This window comes from Pipistrellus hanaki (genome assembly GCF_964339955.1).
Source record: "Pipistrellus hanaki genome assembly, chromosome: 18".
Lineage (NCBI taxonomy): Eukaryota > Metazoa > Chordata > Mammalia > Chiroptera > Vespertilionidae > Pipistrellus > Pipistrellus hanaki.
In genome coordinates, this window is record NC_140520.1 from 7,873,870 (window position 1) to 7,891,238 (window position 17,369).

Here is a 17,369-nt window from a genome sequence, read left to right on the forward strand (position 1 = left end):
TCCTGGGCGCTTCCTGACTTCCCAACTGTGGACACTGAGCGAGACCATGCCAAGGGCCCGGGAATGGGCACTGGGCTCTGAAACACTGCCAGGCAGCCCCGCCCACCCCAGATACCACAGGTACGGCTGCCTCTCTCAGCTGTGCTGCTTGGTGCCACTGTGTGGGATGGAGAGGAAGGAAGGGGAGGGCAGGGGGTTAGAAGGCAGGGTCCTGGCCTCCAGGCCTACGTGAGTCACATGCTTCTTAGACATTCTCACGTCTCTGCCCCTTTCCTGCCCGAAGCATGAATGACTGGGGTTGTTTCTTCCCAGGGTGAGAAGGCACCTCGGTCATCCTTTCGGGAAGTCCCCTCCCCTGCCGCCCTCCCCTCCACCCCCCGCCATGCCTACCCTCCCTCCCTCCTGCTCCAATCACAGCCCCTTTTCTAGATGAATCAGACCTCTCGGAGCCAGGCAGTGGGTATTTCCTCCTCAGACACACTCAAGAGACTCATTTCACCCCCACGTGCCCAAGTTCCCTTATCAAGCTGGCATCTCGGCCCAGGGGCAAGCAGCCCGGGAGGGGATGGAGGGCGGTGGTGGCGGCTTGGAACTGGGGAGCAGTCACCAACTTCTCTTTCCCTTCCTCCCCACCCCCTAAACCACAGAAACCACTTGAAGCCGAGTGCACGCCTGGCCTTCTAGGGAGGGCCTGGGCCGTGAAGGTGACAAGTGTGTGGTCTGGACAGCCATCCTCAGAGGCCCACGCTCTTGAGAAGCCCGGTCCAGCGATGAGGGACCCGCTTTCTTGGGGTCCGCTCTAGGCGGTCCATGCCTGGGGAGACCTCAGCCAGCTAGAATGCCTCCAGGAGGGGGTGGTACCCCTCCCAGCTCACCCATTAACAAAAGAACAACCCGGCCTCTGTAAACATCTATAGATCTCTCAGCCTCCACCCCTCCCCCCTCCGTCACAAAGGCCACTGTGGGTGGAGGGAGCAGTGGAGTTTGACCCCAGCTCTGGGCCCTGAACTTTCCACGGTGACCACTGGTCTGTCAGTGAACATGTGTGGCCACGTAGGCTTGGCCACAGCAAGGAGGGATGACAAGCAGGAGCCAGAAGAGAATAAGAATGTGTCCTGCCCTCACCGGTTTGGCTCAGTGGATAGAGCGTCGGCCTGCGGACTGAAGGGTCCCGGGTTTGATTCCAGTCAAGGGCATGTACCTTGTTTGCAGGCACATCCCCAATAGGGGGTGTGCAGGAGGCAGCTAATGGATGTTTCTCTCTCATCGATGTTTCTAACTCTCTCTCTCTCTCTCCCTTTCTCTCTGTAAAAAAATCAATAAAATATATTTTAAAAAGAATGTGTCCTGCCACTCAGTAGTCCTCAGTTACAAAAGGCGTCTGCTTGTTGGTGAACGTGCTTGTGCTTGGAGGCAGGAGGGGTTCTTAGGGCCTCATCTGCTCCCCCCCCCCCTGCCCCTGGGGCATATTTCTGCGGGTTAGCTGGCCAGGAAGTTCCTCCAGGGACATTGTGGCTCCATCACAGGCAAGTTCACCGCAGTGAATACTGAGTGGACTGCTCCTCCATGGGGTGGACTGAATTCTCCTCACAGCCTGCTCTGAGTGAAAGGGGGCTGTGGGGGGCCTGGGCGGGGCTGCAGTCCTGAATCTCCCCTGCAGCCAGGCGGGTCCCCAGGCAGGTTTAGGTCACCTCTCTGATCCAGCTCCTCCCTAAAATTGGAATACACCTACCTCACCGAGTGGGCGTGACAATGAACTGGGGTAACAGGTAACATACAGGACTCCCCTCCATTCCTTCTCTTGATCTGACATCCCTTTCCTATGCCCCTTTCCCTCTTTATTTTCCTCTGTGACATATCACCCAGGAACATTTTTTACATTTCATTTATTTTGTATCTTGTCTGACCTCACCTGATTTAACCACAGCTGTACCCGATGCCTATCACCTCCGAGGCCCTCCCTGAGTATTTGTTGGAGAAATGCATGGACGAAGGTTAAATGATGTGGACATTTCTTGCCATTTTCCAATGGTTGTTACCAGGAGATTTGGGGCTGAAGCAGAGGACAGCACTAGGATAGAGTGAGGCTGAGGGATGGCCTTCTCAGGCTGAGCCCGCTGGAAGTTGGAAGGAGACCCCTTTCGGAGTGACCTGGCTGGGGAAGTGGTAGCTGGCACCATAGTGAAGTGACTCTGGGCTCCATCCTAATTCTACTTCTCATGAGATGAGTCAAGTCCAAGGTCACATTGAACGTAATAGTATTTAACCCTCAAGGGAGTTGCCGGCAGAAAGAAATGACTTTGATGACTTTACAAGTTGGAACAGTTCTTCGCGTGGTGGTAATCTTGTTGGTTAATGCTACCACCTGGTGGACGCCTGGAGCAAGCCATGTCCCTGGCCTGGGAGGCCTAGGGCTGTGTGTGTGTGTGTGTGTGGTGGTGGTGGTGGTGGTGGTGGTGGTGATGGGGTGCTCAGGGGAGGAAGAAGGAACTGGGGAGCCATCTGAATGGAGAGATGTGCTGTGTTAGCACTACACGTGCTGAGGTTTACTGGGATCCTGCAGGCTCCGCCCTGGTTCAGGACTCTATGGAAAATGAGAAAGGGCCCACCGGGAGGGCAAAAGAAGCAGAGTTAGGCGAGTACCTCCCTCCTTCCCTCCTCCCCTCCTGCAAGCCGGGCCTGAGCCAAGAGGAACCAGCTCCAGGAAAAGGAGAGAGAGAAAGAGAGAGAGAGAGAGAGAGAGAGAGAGAGAGAGAGAGAGAGAGAGAGAGAGAGAGAAGAAGGTCACTGTTGACGTCAGAGACATTCAGGTAGGAGGTAAACACAATCTGACCTACATTCAGTCATCCATCTGCCACACCCTCCCCTGCTCACCGGGGTGCCCTTTCCGGGCATCCCCCAGCTCTCACACTCCGGGAGGACTCCCTCCTCTCCCGAGATCTCAGTTCCTGGGACGTCATGTTTTGGTCATTCAGTACCCAGCACGTGGCACAGGTGTGGAAGGGAAAGGCAAGAGAGAAGACTCCTGAAGGCACTCCCAAGACAGATATTCCCTCTCTCTCCGGGTCAGCTGTGGCTGGAGCAGGGCGGTGGGTGGGCTGATTTGCCCTGTGCAGCGCCAAGGAGCCCCGGGAAGGTGACTTATGTTGGTTTCAATCACAGAACGTTTCCTGGAGTGACTCAGTGGTTAGAGCGGCCCCTGAAAGGATGAGGGCCTTGAGGGACAGGGACCCTAGTTCCTCCCAGGCTCAGACCTGCTGAAACTAGCACCAGTGTTTCCTGGGGATGGAGCCCAGGATGCTGCATGTTTCACCAGCTCCCCCAGGGTTTCCGATGTCTGGTTATGCTGATGCTCTTCCAGGTTTCAGGTCTGCCCCAACGAAGACCATCTGAACGAGCTTCTTCCAGGGCGGAGGGAGGAGGGCAGCTGCAGACCTGAGTGCATGCACGGTGCCCACCGTGGCAATATCCCACTAGAGACACACGGGCCTTTTATTACCAAAAATAAATACACGCCAGGCCGAGGGAAGAAGACACGGAGGCTGCAGGCCCAGCGGAGAGCTCCGGAGGAAGAAGACGGTCTCCTGTCTACAGGGTGAGATGGACAGGTGCCAGAGAGACCCCTGGACCCAGCCCCCCACCCAAGGGGGGCAGCAGGGCCAGCAGGGGCGTCTCACACGCGCCTAGCAGCACATCCCTGCGCAGCCCCGCGCCCTTGTCCAGCACCTTGGCTCGCAGGCGGCGGGCGGCCAGGTCCAGAGGGCTGAGCCCGTCGAAATAGAAGTCCTCGTTGAAGATGGGGTTGGTGCTGCACCGGACCACTCGGCTGCGCTGGCCCCGCGGCCGGAGACGAGGCCGCAGCCCGAGCACCACGAAGCAGCCGCCGCCGCAGCTCCCGGGCCCGGCCCTGCAGCGGGGCAGGCCCTCGGCGCTGACCAGGCGCAGCCGCAGGCGCCCGGGCCCGGCCTGGTACTCGGCGGAGAGGCGCAGCTGCCCGCCGCGCGGCCCCAGGCGCAGCAGGCTGTCCCGCGCGGGCCGCAGGCGGCGGCACAGCACGTCCAGGTGGAAGAGCGGCGGCCGGACCGGCTCCCCGCGGCGGGGCGCGTGCGGGCTGGTGTCCGCCGAGCTCCCCTCCTCCTCCTCCTCCTCCTCCGGGGACCGCGAGTGCGGCCGCGGGGAGCCGAAGGAGGGCGACGAGTCGGGCGACGAGGCCGGGTCGCTGTCTGGCGCCCAGCAGAGGCGCAGGTCCGGGGCGGACACGTGCAGCCGCGCGGGCGCCGGGGGCGGCGTGTCCGGGCCGGGCGGCCGCGGGTGGAACAGGGACTCCCGCCGGCGCGTGTGCGGGCTCTCGGGCAGGAAGGGCCAGCCCCCGCGGCCCGCCAGGTGCGGCAGCGAGCAGGCCCCCGGGAGGCCGCCGCGCCCCCCCGCAGCGCGCCCGGCCTGCGGCTCGGAGGGGCCGGGGCCCGGGAGCCGCGGGGGGATGAAGAAGGGCGGGATGCGGTCGGGCGTGAGGACGTTGGGGCAGGCGGGCGGCGCGGGGCGCGGGGCGCGGCGCTTGGGGAGCAGGCTGCGGGGCGCCCAGCGGGGCCCGGGCTCCGCGGCCCCCACCCGGTAGCCAGCTTTCTCCAGGAGCCACATGCGGCGGGGGTGGGAGGGCGGATCCTGAGGCTCAGAGGTGCCGGGTGCGGGGTCTCCGCGGAGGCTGGGGAGCTGGGCTGGGCGAGGAGAGAAGGGGAGGCGAGGTGGGTGATGGTAGAAAGCACACCGCCCCCCACCCTCAACCCTCCACCCTCCACCCCTCACCCCGCCGCGACCTCTCCCTGGGCCCAACTAAGGTGACCAGACGTCCCGCTTTTGGCGGGACAGTCCCGATTTTTAACAAAAGTCCCGAAAGGCCGCGGGATGCGGGACAAATTGTTAAAAGTGGGGACTGTCCCACCAAAAGCGGGACGCCTGGTCACCTTACAAGGCGCACGCACAGGCCCCTCTATTTGAGCAGGAAAAACCAAGGATGGCCAAGTCTGGGACCCGGGAAGAAGAGAGGGAGCCCTGGGCTGGACCCATGTTCAGATGCAGGCCTGGGACTCTCCCATGGGTGCTACCGATGTCACCCACTTCAGAGTGAGGAGGCCCAGCACATCCACTAGAGTCCTGGGCTCCCATGAGGAGACTGGAGTTAACAGCCGTTTATCCAAAGCTCTGTCGTCCTAAACAGGGGCCCAGGTCCTGAACCCCATTCTTGTACCCACTCCCCCGAAAGAGCTCACCCACCTCCTCTCCCTGGCCCATTCCCACTTTGGGACCTAAAGCAAGGTCTGATCTGGAGGCCTTGGCGAGCCCACAGCTGCCATCCCAGGCCCCACCGAGAACTTCTCCAGGCGGAGCCATCCTTCTCCATACCGAGCCAGCCCCACCGGCCTCCTCTGGCTCCCACCTTGCCTACCCCAGTCCCTCCTGCCAGAGCAGATGCGCTGCACAGCTGGCTGCTGCCCTGCGAGCACGCAGGGCCCGTTCTAGGAGATCCACCCGCCCCACCCCGCCCGTGGGCACAGAATCCCACCCGCCTGAAACCCTGACGTCCGGCTCCCTGCCTCCCTGCCCCAAGGCATCCAGAGTCTGCAGGGCAGGGCAGGGCAGGGCGAGCCGCCCGCTGGGCCGCCCCTCCCACTCTCTCCCTTCTGCCTAGGAAACCACTGAGCACAAAGGCGGTATTGATTCCCCGCCACCCCCAGCGGGCTCCCGGAGGCTCCGCCACCTCGCGCTCCCCGCACCCCGCGAGCGCGTTTCCCCGCGGTCTGCCCCGGAGACGGAGCCCACCGCGGGCTCGCTCCGGTGCCCGGAGTGCAGGCCTCACCTTTGGGCCGCCGCTGGGGCTCGGCCTCCGGCCCGGGAGGCGCTCGGAGCCCAGGGGAGCAGCTTCCTCTTCGGCTTGCTCCCCCAGCCCGGGCCTTCTGGGAGGAGCTGGCAGGGGCCGCCGCTGCCTACGTCTGACCTCTTTTCCTGGATAAACAGCGCCCTGTCTCTGTGACCATCAGCCTGGCCTTCTTAACTCCTTCCTCCAGCCAGGTTTGTCACAGCAAGCCAGCCCCGTGAATAATTGCATACTTAAATCACAGGGGAAGAAAAAAAATGTGATCAATGAATGCCATAAAGGAAAAGTATGGGGCGCTGTGAAACTGTACAGCCGAAGCCCCTAATTTAAATGACAGGGTGTCAGGGAGCGTCTCCAGAACTGGAGGATGAGGGGTAATAATGGTCCAAGGAGAGAGCCCACACAAAGATCCTAAGGAGGAAATGAGCTTGGTTTGATGCCTTGGAGAGACTGAAGGGTGGTGGGTATGTCCGGGGTGCAGCTGCTGGGCCTGGGCTCCTTGGGAGTTGGGGAGGGCTTCAGGGAAGAGGGAGGTAGGTGGCCATCAGGCTGCAGGGAGGTGAAGCTCATGGCCATGGCCACACATATCACTGCTGGACACCAATTCCACATGTAATAATTACAAGGGCTGAGCCACATATGTAATTACCAGTTAGAACGGCTGGAGGGCATCTGAATAGGACATTTCCCCAAACATAAAGATTTGTATATAGGATTTAAAAAAAATATACATTTTATTGATTTTTTTACAGAGAGGAAGAGAGACATATAGAGAGTTAGAAACACCGATGAGAGAGAATCATCGATCAGTTGCCTCTTGCACACCCCCTACCGGGGATGTGCCCCCAACCAAGGTACATGCCCTTGACCGGAATCAAACCCAGGACCTTTCAGTCCACAGGCTGACGCTCTATCCACTGAGCCAAACCGGTTTCGGCTGTATATAGGATTGTTAGCTGCCAGACAGCTCAGAGCATCTTAAATCTGCACGTCATTGCCTCCTGTTGGCCAAACACCTGAACAGCTGTAGGCTATTCCCCAAACTGACAATGCTTCTGTAAACCTTTGAAGTGTACTATCTCCACCTTGCCTTAGGACAAATTATGTTAATAAATAGCTCGGGGTCCTTAGACAAGGGGGAGTCTTCAGTACCCTTTAGCTGAAGCTCCCCCAATGCCTTTCAAAATTATCTTTCGTCCTTGGACTCCTTCTTAATCTACCTATCAGCTCCTTTCTCCAGGTTGCAACACCCCCTTGTTGATGCTGGGACAAGAATCCTGGCACAATTATAAACTGACAAACCAAAAGATAGATATAAAGACAGTAAAGCAACAAGCAGACTGTAAAATTACAGCGGGGAGAGTAGGGAGATCTGGAGGAGATAAGAGATCAACCGAAGGACTTGTATACATGCATATAAATACAACCAATGGACACAAAACTCTGGGGAGGGAGGGTATGTATGGGGGGGGGCAATGTTAAAATAAAAAATAAATTAAAATAAATATATATATATATATAAGAATTCTGGCACATCACATCTGTAAAACCCTCCTTGCTGGAATCCTTTGGCTTCCATTGTCTTATTCTTCCAGACAGAGTGGGAGGGAGATGAGGCCGGACACCCCTGCTTGCGTGAACTGGTTTTTCTCCCCGTTGCCTTATACACTCTGCCCGCTCCTGGTACTTGACACGTCTGAAGAACACAGCTGCTGCTTCCAGCAGAAGAAGCTGCCGCCTTGGCCTGGATGGCCTATTGGATCCCACCCCACTGCCTCGGCGGCAGTGGCCTTCCAGATGAGCGCGCTGGGCAGGGGAATGGGTGTTTGGAGTGCGGAGGCAGCAGCTCCCGTTGTTTCAGACAAAGGGGTTTTTATTGAGTCTATGCCGCACGTAGCCTCTTGGGAGAGAAGAGGCAGCTGTCAGAGCCCTAGACACTAGGAAGTGTTTCAGAGGCTGATGAACTTACTTCCTTAACCAAGATCCCTGCCTGCCTGCCCCCTGGCCTTGGTCAGTGATGGCTGGCCCCCACCTGCCTGTGAGACTGTAGATTTCCAGTTCATGCTGTTCCTCCTAGAAAATGGCCCCAGCACAGAAGTGCCAGGGCCCACCCAACCTACTTTAATATGGAAACTGAAGAATAGCTGTTTTGTTTCTTCTTCGCTGCCCAAGAAGGGTGGAATATAGTTCCCTTCTTCTCTTGGGAGTGTTAAAATGAAGATTAGGATCCTAGCTGGTTTGGCTCAGTGGATAGAGTATCCACCTATGGACTGAAGGGTCCCGGGTTCGATTCGGGTTAAGGGCACATGCCTGGGTTGTGGCTTGATCCCCAGTGTGTGTGTGTGTGTGTGGGGGGGGGGGGGGCTTGCAGGAGGCAGCCAATCAATGATTCTCTCTCATCATTGGTGTTTCTATCTCTCGCTTCCTATCCTTCCTCTCTAAAATCAATAAAAATATAAAAAAATCAAGATTAGGCACTTCTTGTCCATGAATAAAACTTAATCAGGTATTTGGTATGGAATGATTTAGACTCTGGGTTTAACAGATTATCAGGGGCAACTGAGAAAGCATACAAAGAGAAAGGGGTTTTTATTGAGTCCATGGCGGGTGGGTAGGGGTTGGGTAGTTTTTTGCCACGCGGGTTTTGGTTATGGCCCAAACCCTGTTAAGGCATCCTGTTGCCTACCAGACAGAGTTCAAGCTCCCAGCCAGGTTTGTGGAGCCTCTGTGGCCTGCCTTTCTCCTTACCCCCCTCTCTTTCCCCCCACGCCTCCCCCACTCTGTGTGGTCAGCTCCTGGCTGATGGTTGTGCATCTCAAGGCCAGGGGTCCTGTCTTTCCATTGCTGTGTGCTTGGTGCGTCCTGTAGCACCTGGTGCTCAGCAGGGGCTCAGTAAATCTCTTCCGTGGGTATCGACGGGAAGTTGGGGTTTGGGGGAGACCCAGAAGGATTTTGATTTTCGACTACAAGAAGGGTCTTGAGCTGAAATTGGGCCCAGAGACTTTATTTGCTCAGAGGAAAGTGCCCCCTCCTTCACCTCATCAGTGGATTCCATGGGGGAGGGGGGGGGTCACAAGGAGGCAGAACAGTCAGAGGTAGGCTCTCCGGTTACTCCTGTTCCAGCTGCAGCTGAAGGAAAACACCTGGAAGAGAAAGAAGGGCGAGTGGGTAGCAGGAGTGAGGGCTGAGATGGAGGAGCTTGGTGGGGTGCTCTGAGCATTTGCATCCAGTTGCCTGGAACCCTGTCCTGTGGTACAGGTTAGGCAACTCACACAGAAGAAAAAAAAAAATCTTACGCCCTAACCAGTTCTGCTTGTGGTTAGAGCATCAGCCCGCAGACTGAAGAGCCCCGCCTTTGACTCTAGTCAAGGGCAGTACCTCGGTTATGGGCTGGATCCCTGGCCCTGTGTGGGGAAGGCAACCCATTGATGTGTCTCTCTCACATTGATGTTTCTCTCTCTCCCTCCTCCCTCCTTTCCACTCTCTCTACAAATTAATTAATTAATTAAAAATTAAAAAAACAAAATCCTAGTTGATCTTTCCCTCACTTCCCCTGTGCCTACAGCAGGCGCCCAATCCCAGGGGGAGACTCTGGAGCCCCACTTGGGACTGGATCCTGAGTATTCTTTCTGCCATCTGGCCCCGGGAGCCGGCGGTGGCAGCACAGGGCCTGGGGCTGAAGGACCCCTTTACCTGAGGACTTGGCATAGACTGTCTCCTGGTCTCTGGTCTGGGTGATGCAGGACAGGTAAAGCTTCTGGTCCTCAATCTTGTCCACGCTGACGTTTAGGACAGCCAGTGAGCCCACGGGGATCATGCTGGGAGAGGAGGTGGCTTAGCCCAGCCCTCCCGTGGACCCCTGGCCCTCATCCCCCCACCCTTCTGTCCCCATCCTTCTCTTCACCCCACCCGGCCTCAAGCGGGTGGCTCTGGGCTCAGGGCTGGCCTGCCAGCTCCCAGAGCAGATGGCAGGGGTGGTTTTCGGGCAGTAGGAGGGGAAGGAGACAGAGGCAGTGCTCCTAAACCTCAACTGCAGAAGATGGCCACCCCTCAGGACCATGACTTTGGCCAAGACTTACTTTTTGAACCTGATGCTGAGGCTGAGTGTTAACAGCCCCTCTCCAGCCAGGTAGGCGGTTTTCGAAAAGGTCTCGTCCATCATGGTGGCCAGGGACCCTCCGTGGGCAAACCTGGGGGGGTGGGGAGAGCTGCGGGCTGGGCAGATGCTCCCTGGGCCTTCCCCAGACCCTGAGGTGGAAGCACCAGCTCTGCCTTCCTCAGGAAAGGGAGGGGGACAGAGCTGGATTCTATCTGATCAAATCCTTCTAAACCAACCTTTGCTCCTGCAGGTATTAGCAGCCATTGGACAATTATTTTATTTCGCCAGGAAGAAAGGTTTTGTGTTTTTATTTTCCTAATAGAGTTTGTCGAAAAGCATTTTTTTCCGATTCATCACCGAATTGCTGTAACCTATTTCCCCCACTGTCTAGATCAGTGGTTCTCAACCTTTCTAATGCCTCGACCCTTTAATACAATTCCTCATGTTGTGGTGACCCCCAGCCATAAGATTATTTTCATTGCCGAAACCAGTTTGGCTCAGTGGATAGAGCGTCGATCTGCGGACTGAAGGGTCCCAGGTTTGATTCCGGTCAGGGGCATGTACATTGGTTGCGGGCACATCCCCGGTTGGGGTTGTGCAGGAGGCAGCTGGTCGATGTATCTCTCTCATTGATGTTTCTAGCTCTCTATCCCTCTCCCTTTCTCTCTGTGAAAAATCAATAAAATAACAAAATTTATTTTCGTTGCTGCTTCTTAACTGTAATTTTGCTACTGTTAATGAATCGTAATGTAAATATCTGTGCTTTCTGATGGTCTTAGGCCACCCTGCTAGCAGTTCTCAACCTGTAGGTCGTGAACTAGAGCCACTGCTGTAGAGCCTAAGACCATCGGAAAACAAACATATTTACATTACAATTCATTAACAGCAGCAAAATTGCAGTTAAGAAGTAGCAACGAAAATAATTTTATGGCTGGAGGTCACCACAACATGAGGGAACTGTACTAAAGGGACGCGGCATTAGAAAGGTTGAGAACCACTGGTCTCGGGGCTGGGTGGGTGCTTGTGAAACAATAGAAAATATATAGATTGGTCTTTGCCCCCAATTCCTGGCACAGAGCTCCTGAAACCCTTGTAATTCCAGGGGAGGGGGATCCTTTGTTAGACAGATGGCTCCTGGATGGGGGCTGGGCACCAGAAAGGCCAGGCCAGGACTGGACGCCTGCAGAGTTCAGCACTGCCCGCATGCTCTTGAGGAGGGAGAAGACTGAAAATGGAGTTAATGATCAATCTCGCCTGCGTGAGGAAGCCTCCATAAAAATCACAACCGTGTGGAGGTCAGAGGGCTTCCAGGCTGGCAAACACACTCACACCCACTTCCCCTGAGACAGAAGCCCCTGTGCTCAAGGCTCCACAAACCCCTTCATCTGGACGCTCACCTGGATTCTTTTTCTTTTCTTTTTTTTAAAAAATATTTTTTTTGATTTTTTACAGAGAGGAAGGGAGAGGGATAGAGAGTTAGAAACATCGATGAGAGAGAATCATCTATCACCTGCCTCTTGCACACCCCCTACTGGGGATGTGCCCGCAACCAAGGTACATGCCCTTGACCGGAATCGAACCTGGGACCTTTCAGTCCGCAGGCCAATGCTCTATCCACTGAGCCAAACCGGTTTCGGCTCACCTGGATTCTTTATCCTCTCCTTGACTGAAGGGGTAGACCTGTGTCCCGGAGTTCTCCGAGCTGGTCTAGTAAATTAATTCATCCCGAGGCAGGGGTTGTGAGAACCTCAGCTTTGTAGACAAATCAGACAGAAGTTGTGAGGAACCTGGGGGACCTACTATTTGGGATTGGGATGTGAAGTGGGGGGGAGGGCAATCTGGTGGGATGGAGTCCTTCACCTGTGGGGTCTGACGCTACCTCCAGGTCAGAATTGGGTAAAGCTGTAGGATGCCCAGCTGGTGCCCCAGAGAAGTGCTTGGTGTGGTCACACATTCGGTGACCAGAAGTATCAGCAGTGAAGTGTTCTGTGTGAATAGCACGCAGGAAAGAAGGAAAGAAAGGAAGGAAGGAAGGAAGGAAGGAAGGAAGACACAGTAGAGAAGAGCTGGGTATTTTCCTGCACAAAAGGTAGACTGAACTGGGTTTTTCTAATTCAGTAGCAATCTCTTCTCTGGACCCCCTCAGTGTTGGATGGTCCTCCTTGGCCTCTCCTGCCCCACCTCCATGAGCCTCTAAATAAAAGCCAGTCACCCCCTCTCCATCTCTGCCTTCTTGAGGTTTTCCTCTTCAGAAGGGAGGGGCTCCCTGACCTAGTCCTCCAGGGTCTGCATGCACTGGTGCGGGAACCAGTGTCTCCATGGAAGATGCCTTTGGGATGGCTCCAGGGACCAAGGGCTGCAGTCTGAGCCCACCACCCACGCAGGTGCTGGCATCTACTAAGCTCTCTGAATTCTTTTTAAATACAACCGAGTCCTTCTCAGGTCTCAGGACCCTACAGCTGCTCCTTACCCCTCCTTTCTCTCTCTTCTTGCAGGAACTCCAGCCCCACCAATAGCCTATAGTGACTGTCCAAAGAGGGAGTAGGGATGGAAAAGGGCAGACAACTGTGGACTTGGTGGCCCAGTGGCCTTAGGCAAGACAGTTACTATATGTCCAGAGCGAGTTCTTTCCTGGCTCTCATCCGAGTTTGGAGGCAGCGGAGTTCAATGGCGAGAGCAGTGGGCTCGGAGCCCCAGGGCCTGGACTAGATAGAGTTCTGCATCTGACCTTGGCTGCTTGTGTGTCGTTGGGCAAGCTGCCTCAGCTTGCTCGTGGGTAAAACATAGAGCGTGGATAGATGGTGTGTGACAGCTAGATGGTGCTTTATGGTTCACGAGCACATGCACATAGACCCATCGTATTGTACCTCTACCGATCACATCGCAATCCCAATCTATCTATCTTCTGGCAGGTAGATAGCCTTGCCCCCGGTTTTAGGTAAGGAGACAGAAAGCCAGAGGTTAAATGGCCAGATTGGGGTCCCAAGGCCAGCAGGGGTGGAGCAGGACTGGAAGCCGGGGTCCTGATTCCAGATCTTGTCTACTTCTAAGTTCACCACATCCCTCTCAGAGGGGCCTCTAACTAAGGTGACTAGATTGTCCCGCTTTTGGTGGGACAGTCCAGATTTTTAACAATTTTCCCCGCGTCCCGTGGCGTTTTTAAAAAGTCCCGATTTTTGGAAAGACTCTTTCCAAAAATTGGGACTTTTTAAAAACGCCTTAGGACGCTGGAAAAACTGTTAAGAATCTGGACTGTCCTGCCAAAAGCGAGACGATCTGGTCACCTTACTAAAATCCCTTACTGGAAAATTCCCCAACTCACTAAGGAGGCTCTGTCTTATCTCCACAATGGGACTGGACCAGGTGACCCGGATGTCCTTCCAGTCCAGGGCACCCCCACCCAGCTCCTTAGGGAGAGGAACAATCCCCAACCCACCTGCCGAGCCAAGGCTGGGAGGCAACCAAGGACGTCCACCTCGGCCCTCCTGGTGGTCTTACCCTGGGGGTCCCTCCAAGTAGGGGCCCGGCTGGAAAAGACAGACGGACTTCTTCTCGGACGGGTTAAAGAAGATGACATGCTCATAGCCTTGTCCCTCCACTTGGATGCTCCTGGTGATGATGCGGCTGTCACTTTTTTCTGGGGAGAGATGAGCAGTGTGGCAGCTGCAGAAGGGAGTGTGTGAGGCATGGGACCCAGGATGCAGCGCTGGTCATACAGCACTAGGGTTGTCCGAGTCAGGCACAGGGTCGAGGAGAGAACCAGAGGACACCCAGGCTCCACCATCCGAGAGCCTTCCATCCGAGACCAGAGGCACAGCCCTGTCCCCAGGGAGCCCTTGATCTGGAGGAAGAAACACTCAGGAATTCCCTGGTTGAGGGTAGGGATAGGATCAAGGTCAAGTGAAGACTTTAACAGACTTTAAACAGTAAAAAACAAACAAACAAACAAAACAGAGTTCATGTAATTTACATATAGTAATTCAAAATTACAACAATGCAAAATAAGTGCTTGTTTGGAGGTTCTAGCAGGGGAGCGCAGCTACTCGTACACCCTTGACTGAAGACCGGTCCTCTCCTCTTGGGGTCCTCTCCTCTTCGACCGAGCGCGCAGCTTCGGGAGGGATGCACATGGATTGGTGAGGGAGGAGGGGGACACCCACCTAGCCAGCCAGATCAGCCGAATCAACCCTGGCGATCAATAGGGTGACAGATGTCGCAGCCAGATCGCCCTCACATCCAATGCAAAATAAGTGTAGAAAAGTCCACCACAATTCTGATATTTTCTCTCCTCAAGACAACTACAACTATCTCCTTTTTGGATGGATACCAAATTCTTTTAAAAATTATTTTGGTGTCCCTGCTTTCTTTGTGCCATAAACCCAAACACGTAGTCTTTGTATTATACTGTGTACATTCATCACTGGGCAGGAAAATCATATTTATGAACTAGAGGCCCAGTGCTTGAATTAGTGCACCAATGGAGTCCCTCAACCTGACCTGTGGGATCAGGTGGAAACTGGCTCTCATCCCCCGACAGGTCCCGGATTGCCAGAGGGTGCAGACCAGGCCAAGGAACCTCACTGGTGCACAGGCAGGGGAGCGATGCAGGAGGTTGGACAGCTGGAGAGGGATTGTGGGAGGGCTCCAGGGCATGTCAGCTGGACACCAGCAGCAATCTAACCTACCTGTTGGAGTGTGTCTGCCACCTGTGGTCAGTGCACATCATAGCCAGTGGTTGAGCAGCTTTAGCATATCATTAGCATATTATGCTTTGATTGGTTGAACGGCCAATTGGTCAACCAGACACTTAGTATATTAGGCTTTTATTATATAGGATGAGCAAGACAAGAAAATACGGACACACATACAAGAAAGATGGATGTGGGAAGCTCTATTAATCTGACTGGTGGGTGTTTCAGGAGAGCCGGCCTAAGCCTAGCAGAGCATGGACGGTGGGCCAGGCCTGTGGTGGAGACCTTTTGAATTGGGGGAGGAGGAGGATTTGGGATGAGGCAGGGCAGAGGCTGAGCAGGCAGTTCTCCAGTGCGGCCACTAGGGTGCGCTCTCTTTCCAGATGGGAGGAGAGGATACTGTCCCTGCCAGCCTGGGGCAGCAGCAAGAGGGGTGAGATTAGCAGAAAGAACTTTTGGCTGAGAACTGGATGGGAGCTTTTTGGTTTCCTTCCTCAGAATCTTTCAACCCAGAATCTGGCTGAACCAACTCCCCTGGGCTGGAACACCTGTGCTGCTGTGACCACTCAGGCCAGGCCTTACCTGGGCTATCGGCTAATTCGGTTGGGAGTTTGAGCCCGTGGATGTGTTCTCTGTTGGAGTTGAAGGAGGGCAGTTTGATCCAGCCGTCGGTCTTGGTCTTCTCCAGAAATTCCTGGTACAGGCCCAGCATGTCGGGACACCAGCTGGCATTGGGAAGGGCAAAATCCTTAAAGTCTGTCTTCTCTGGGCAGAATCTTGAGATCTGGGTAAGAAAAATCAGGGAGATCAGACAGCTTCCTGGGGGTGGGGTGGTGACTGCTGCCTGGGCGGCAGGACTTCTAGGCAGGGTGCTCCTGTGTTCTGGGGTTCCTTAATCCCTCTACCAGTGCTGACTAGAGGGAAACACCCATCTTCCCTGAGGAGGGTTGACTGGGCAAGGGAAGGGGTGTTCAAGAGGCAGCTGGTCGATGTTTCTCTCTCATCGACGTTTCTAGCTCTCTATCTCTCTCCCTTCCTCTCTGTAAAAAATCAATAAAATATGTAAAACCCCGGAGCTAAAAACAACAACAAAACAAGCTGGAGAAGCTGCAGCAAGCTGGCGCGCCAGAGTAATGGAGGGGAAAGTCCCAGTGACATCTCTGAGAAGCCATCAGTGAAGAAGTTGCAGACCTCCCAGCAAAGCCTACAGGATCTCCAAGTCTGGATTTGCCACAGTCCGACAGCAAAGAAAACCTCAGCCATCCCCCTCCAACTTGGAGCAAGTGAACACAGAGAAACCGTCCCAGCTCTCTCTCCAAAAACCCTTCCAGCAGCAGCTTTGAATGAAGATGGAGAGAGCGAAGCAGAGGAAGTGCCTCTGGAAGCAAAGATGAGGCTGAAGAACGGGAGGGGAACTCTAACCTCAGCAGGACTGACTCCTTCTAACAAAGGAAAGCATGGGCTTTCTGATAACCGGAAGCGATGGGAGTGAAATAGAAAATGTCACATTGGAAAGATCCACGACCAAGATAATTAAATGGCATGTTTTGAAATTGGGGTGTGGGTGGTACACCAATAAATGAGAGTTTGAAATTAAAAAAGAACAGGGTTCAAACCTGTGAGCTGTTCTTTGAGACTGTGAATTGCTAGTATTAGCCCCTTCCTCCCCCCCATAGAGATGTGGAAACTGAGGAAATATGGCTAAGGCTGCCAAGCTCCTGAGAGTGAGAGCGAATGGTCAGACTAGAGCCCATTCTGAGCGACTGTCAGGGGCCACTCCAGCTCTGCCCACAGCTGTGGGCCTGCCCCGGCAACAGGGTGGCTCCTTTGAAACAGGTTTTGGGTGCCCGGAGAGGTGGGTACCAACTGTGGGACGAAGGGTCTCCCATGGCATCCAGTGCTCATGCACCAATCACACCTGGGGGCAGTAAGCCCGGGGCACGCCAATACCACTCCTAGGGAGGGTCCTCTGTCTGGGGATGCCCCACCTTAGCTGCAGCAGCCCGAGTCTCATAGGAGGAAAGCGGTTTCATTGGTGGCCACATCAAATTCAGACCGGGACGAAAGTTCTGGATGTTGGCTACTTGCTGTTCCAAGAGCATCTTCCCTTTGCCAAATCACATAGCTCCCCAGTACTCTGCCCGCCTGCCCCAGCCACCATCTGGGGAAAGGTTTGTTGAGGACCCCAGGAGAAAGGCTGTCCATCTAGCCGGGCTGGGAACTCACCCGGGAGGCCATGGAGGATCCAGACGCCGTGGCGGGGTTGCGGATGGGCAGGAGGCAGGGCGAGCCAGGAAGGGCTCTGAGGCGGCCCAGGGTGGCTGCCACTCGGAAGCCTATCCTCATCATGGCTGAGCCCAGGGATCTGGTCTGCAGGGCTGCTGGAAGCTTACCTGCAGCTTGGGCTGTGGGTGCAGCCCGCTGTGAGGCAGGCCTCTCTGCTTTCTGTCTCAAGCTTTCCTCAGCAAGCTTCCAGAGCAGGGGATTGGACAAGACCAAGCTGGTTTGAGTCAACACACCCATCTGTGTTGGAGGCCTCCCACTGACCCCAAGCCCCACCCAGTGCTTGGGGAGGGCCATATGCTGCCTGGGTAGGAATGTATAGCAGGACAGGCTTAAGTTTAGAAAGAAATATGTGTTAAAGAAGAAGAAAAAAAAAAGGGGGGGGGGTCTAAAAAATAAGGTAGGGTACATGTCGACTTGGAGA

The 17,369-nt window shown here is 55.1% G+C and overlaps 2 protein-coding genes across 3 annotated transcripts; both read right to left on the reverse strand.

Annotated features, from left to right (window-relative positions):
• Nucleotides 1–3,493: 3,493 nt before the first annotated feature.
• On the reverse strand, nucleotides 3,494–4,653 carry C2CD4D (C2 calcium dependent domain containing 4D). The gene has a single exon (XM_084865778.1). It carries the CDS (start codon nucleotides 4,636–4,638, stop codon nucleotides 3,589–3,591), a length of 1,050 nt encoding a protein of 349 aa, XP_084721904.1. The 5' UTR covers nucleotides 4,639–4,653; the 3' UTR covers nucleotides 3,494–3,588.
• A 3,784-nt stretch (nucleotides 4,654–8,437) lies between these two features.
• On the reverse strand, nucleotides 8,438–17,183 carry THEM5 (thioesterase superfamily member 5). Of its 2 annotated transcripts, XM_084865118.1 has the most exons (6): nucleotides 16,889–17,183; nucleotides 15,245–15,446; nucleotides 13,470–13,608; nucleotides 9,952–10,062; nucleotides 9,566–9,690; nucleotides 8,438–9,015 (listed from the first exon to the last, which is right to left on the reverse strand). In XM_084865118.1, the coding sequence occupies exons 1-6, from the start codon at nucleotides 17,009–17,011 to the stop codon at nucleotides 8,981–8,983; spliced, it is 735 nt and encodes a 244-aa protein (XP_084721244.1). In that variant the 5' UTR covers nucleotides 17,012–17,183; the 3' UTR covers nucleotides 8,438–8,980. The 2 variants fall into 2 exon arrangements, with proteins under 2 accessions (XP_084721244.1, XP_084721245.1); XM_084865119.1 differs by lacking the exon at nucleotides 9,952–10,062 and having other exon boundaries at nucleotides 8,445–9,015; nucleotides 16,889–17,135.
• Between the last annotated feature and the right edge of the window lie 186 nt (nucleotides 17,184–17,369).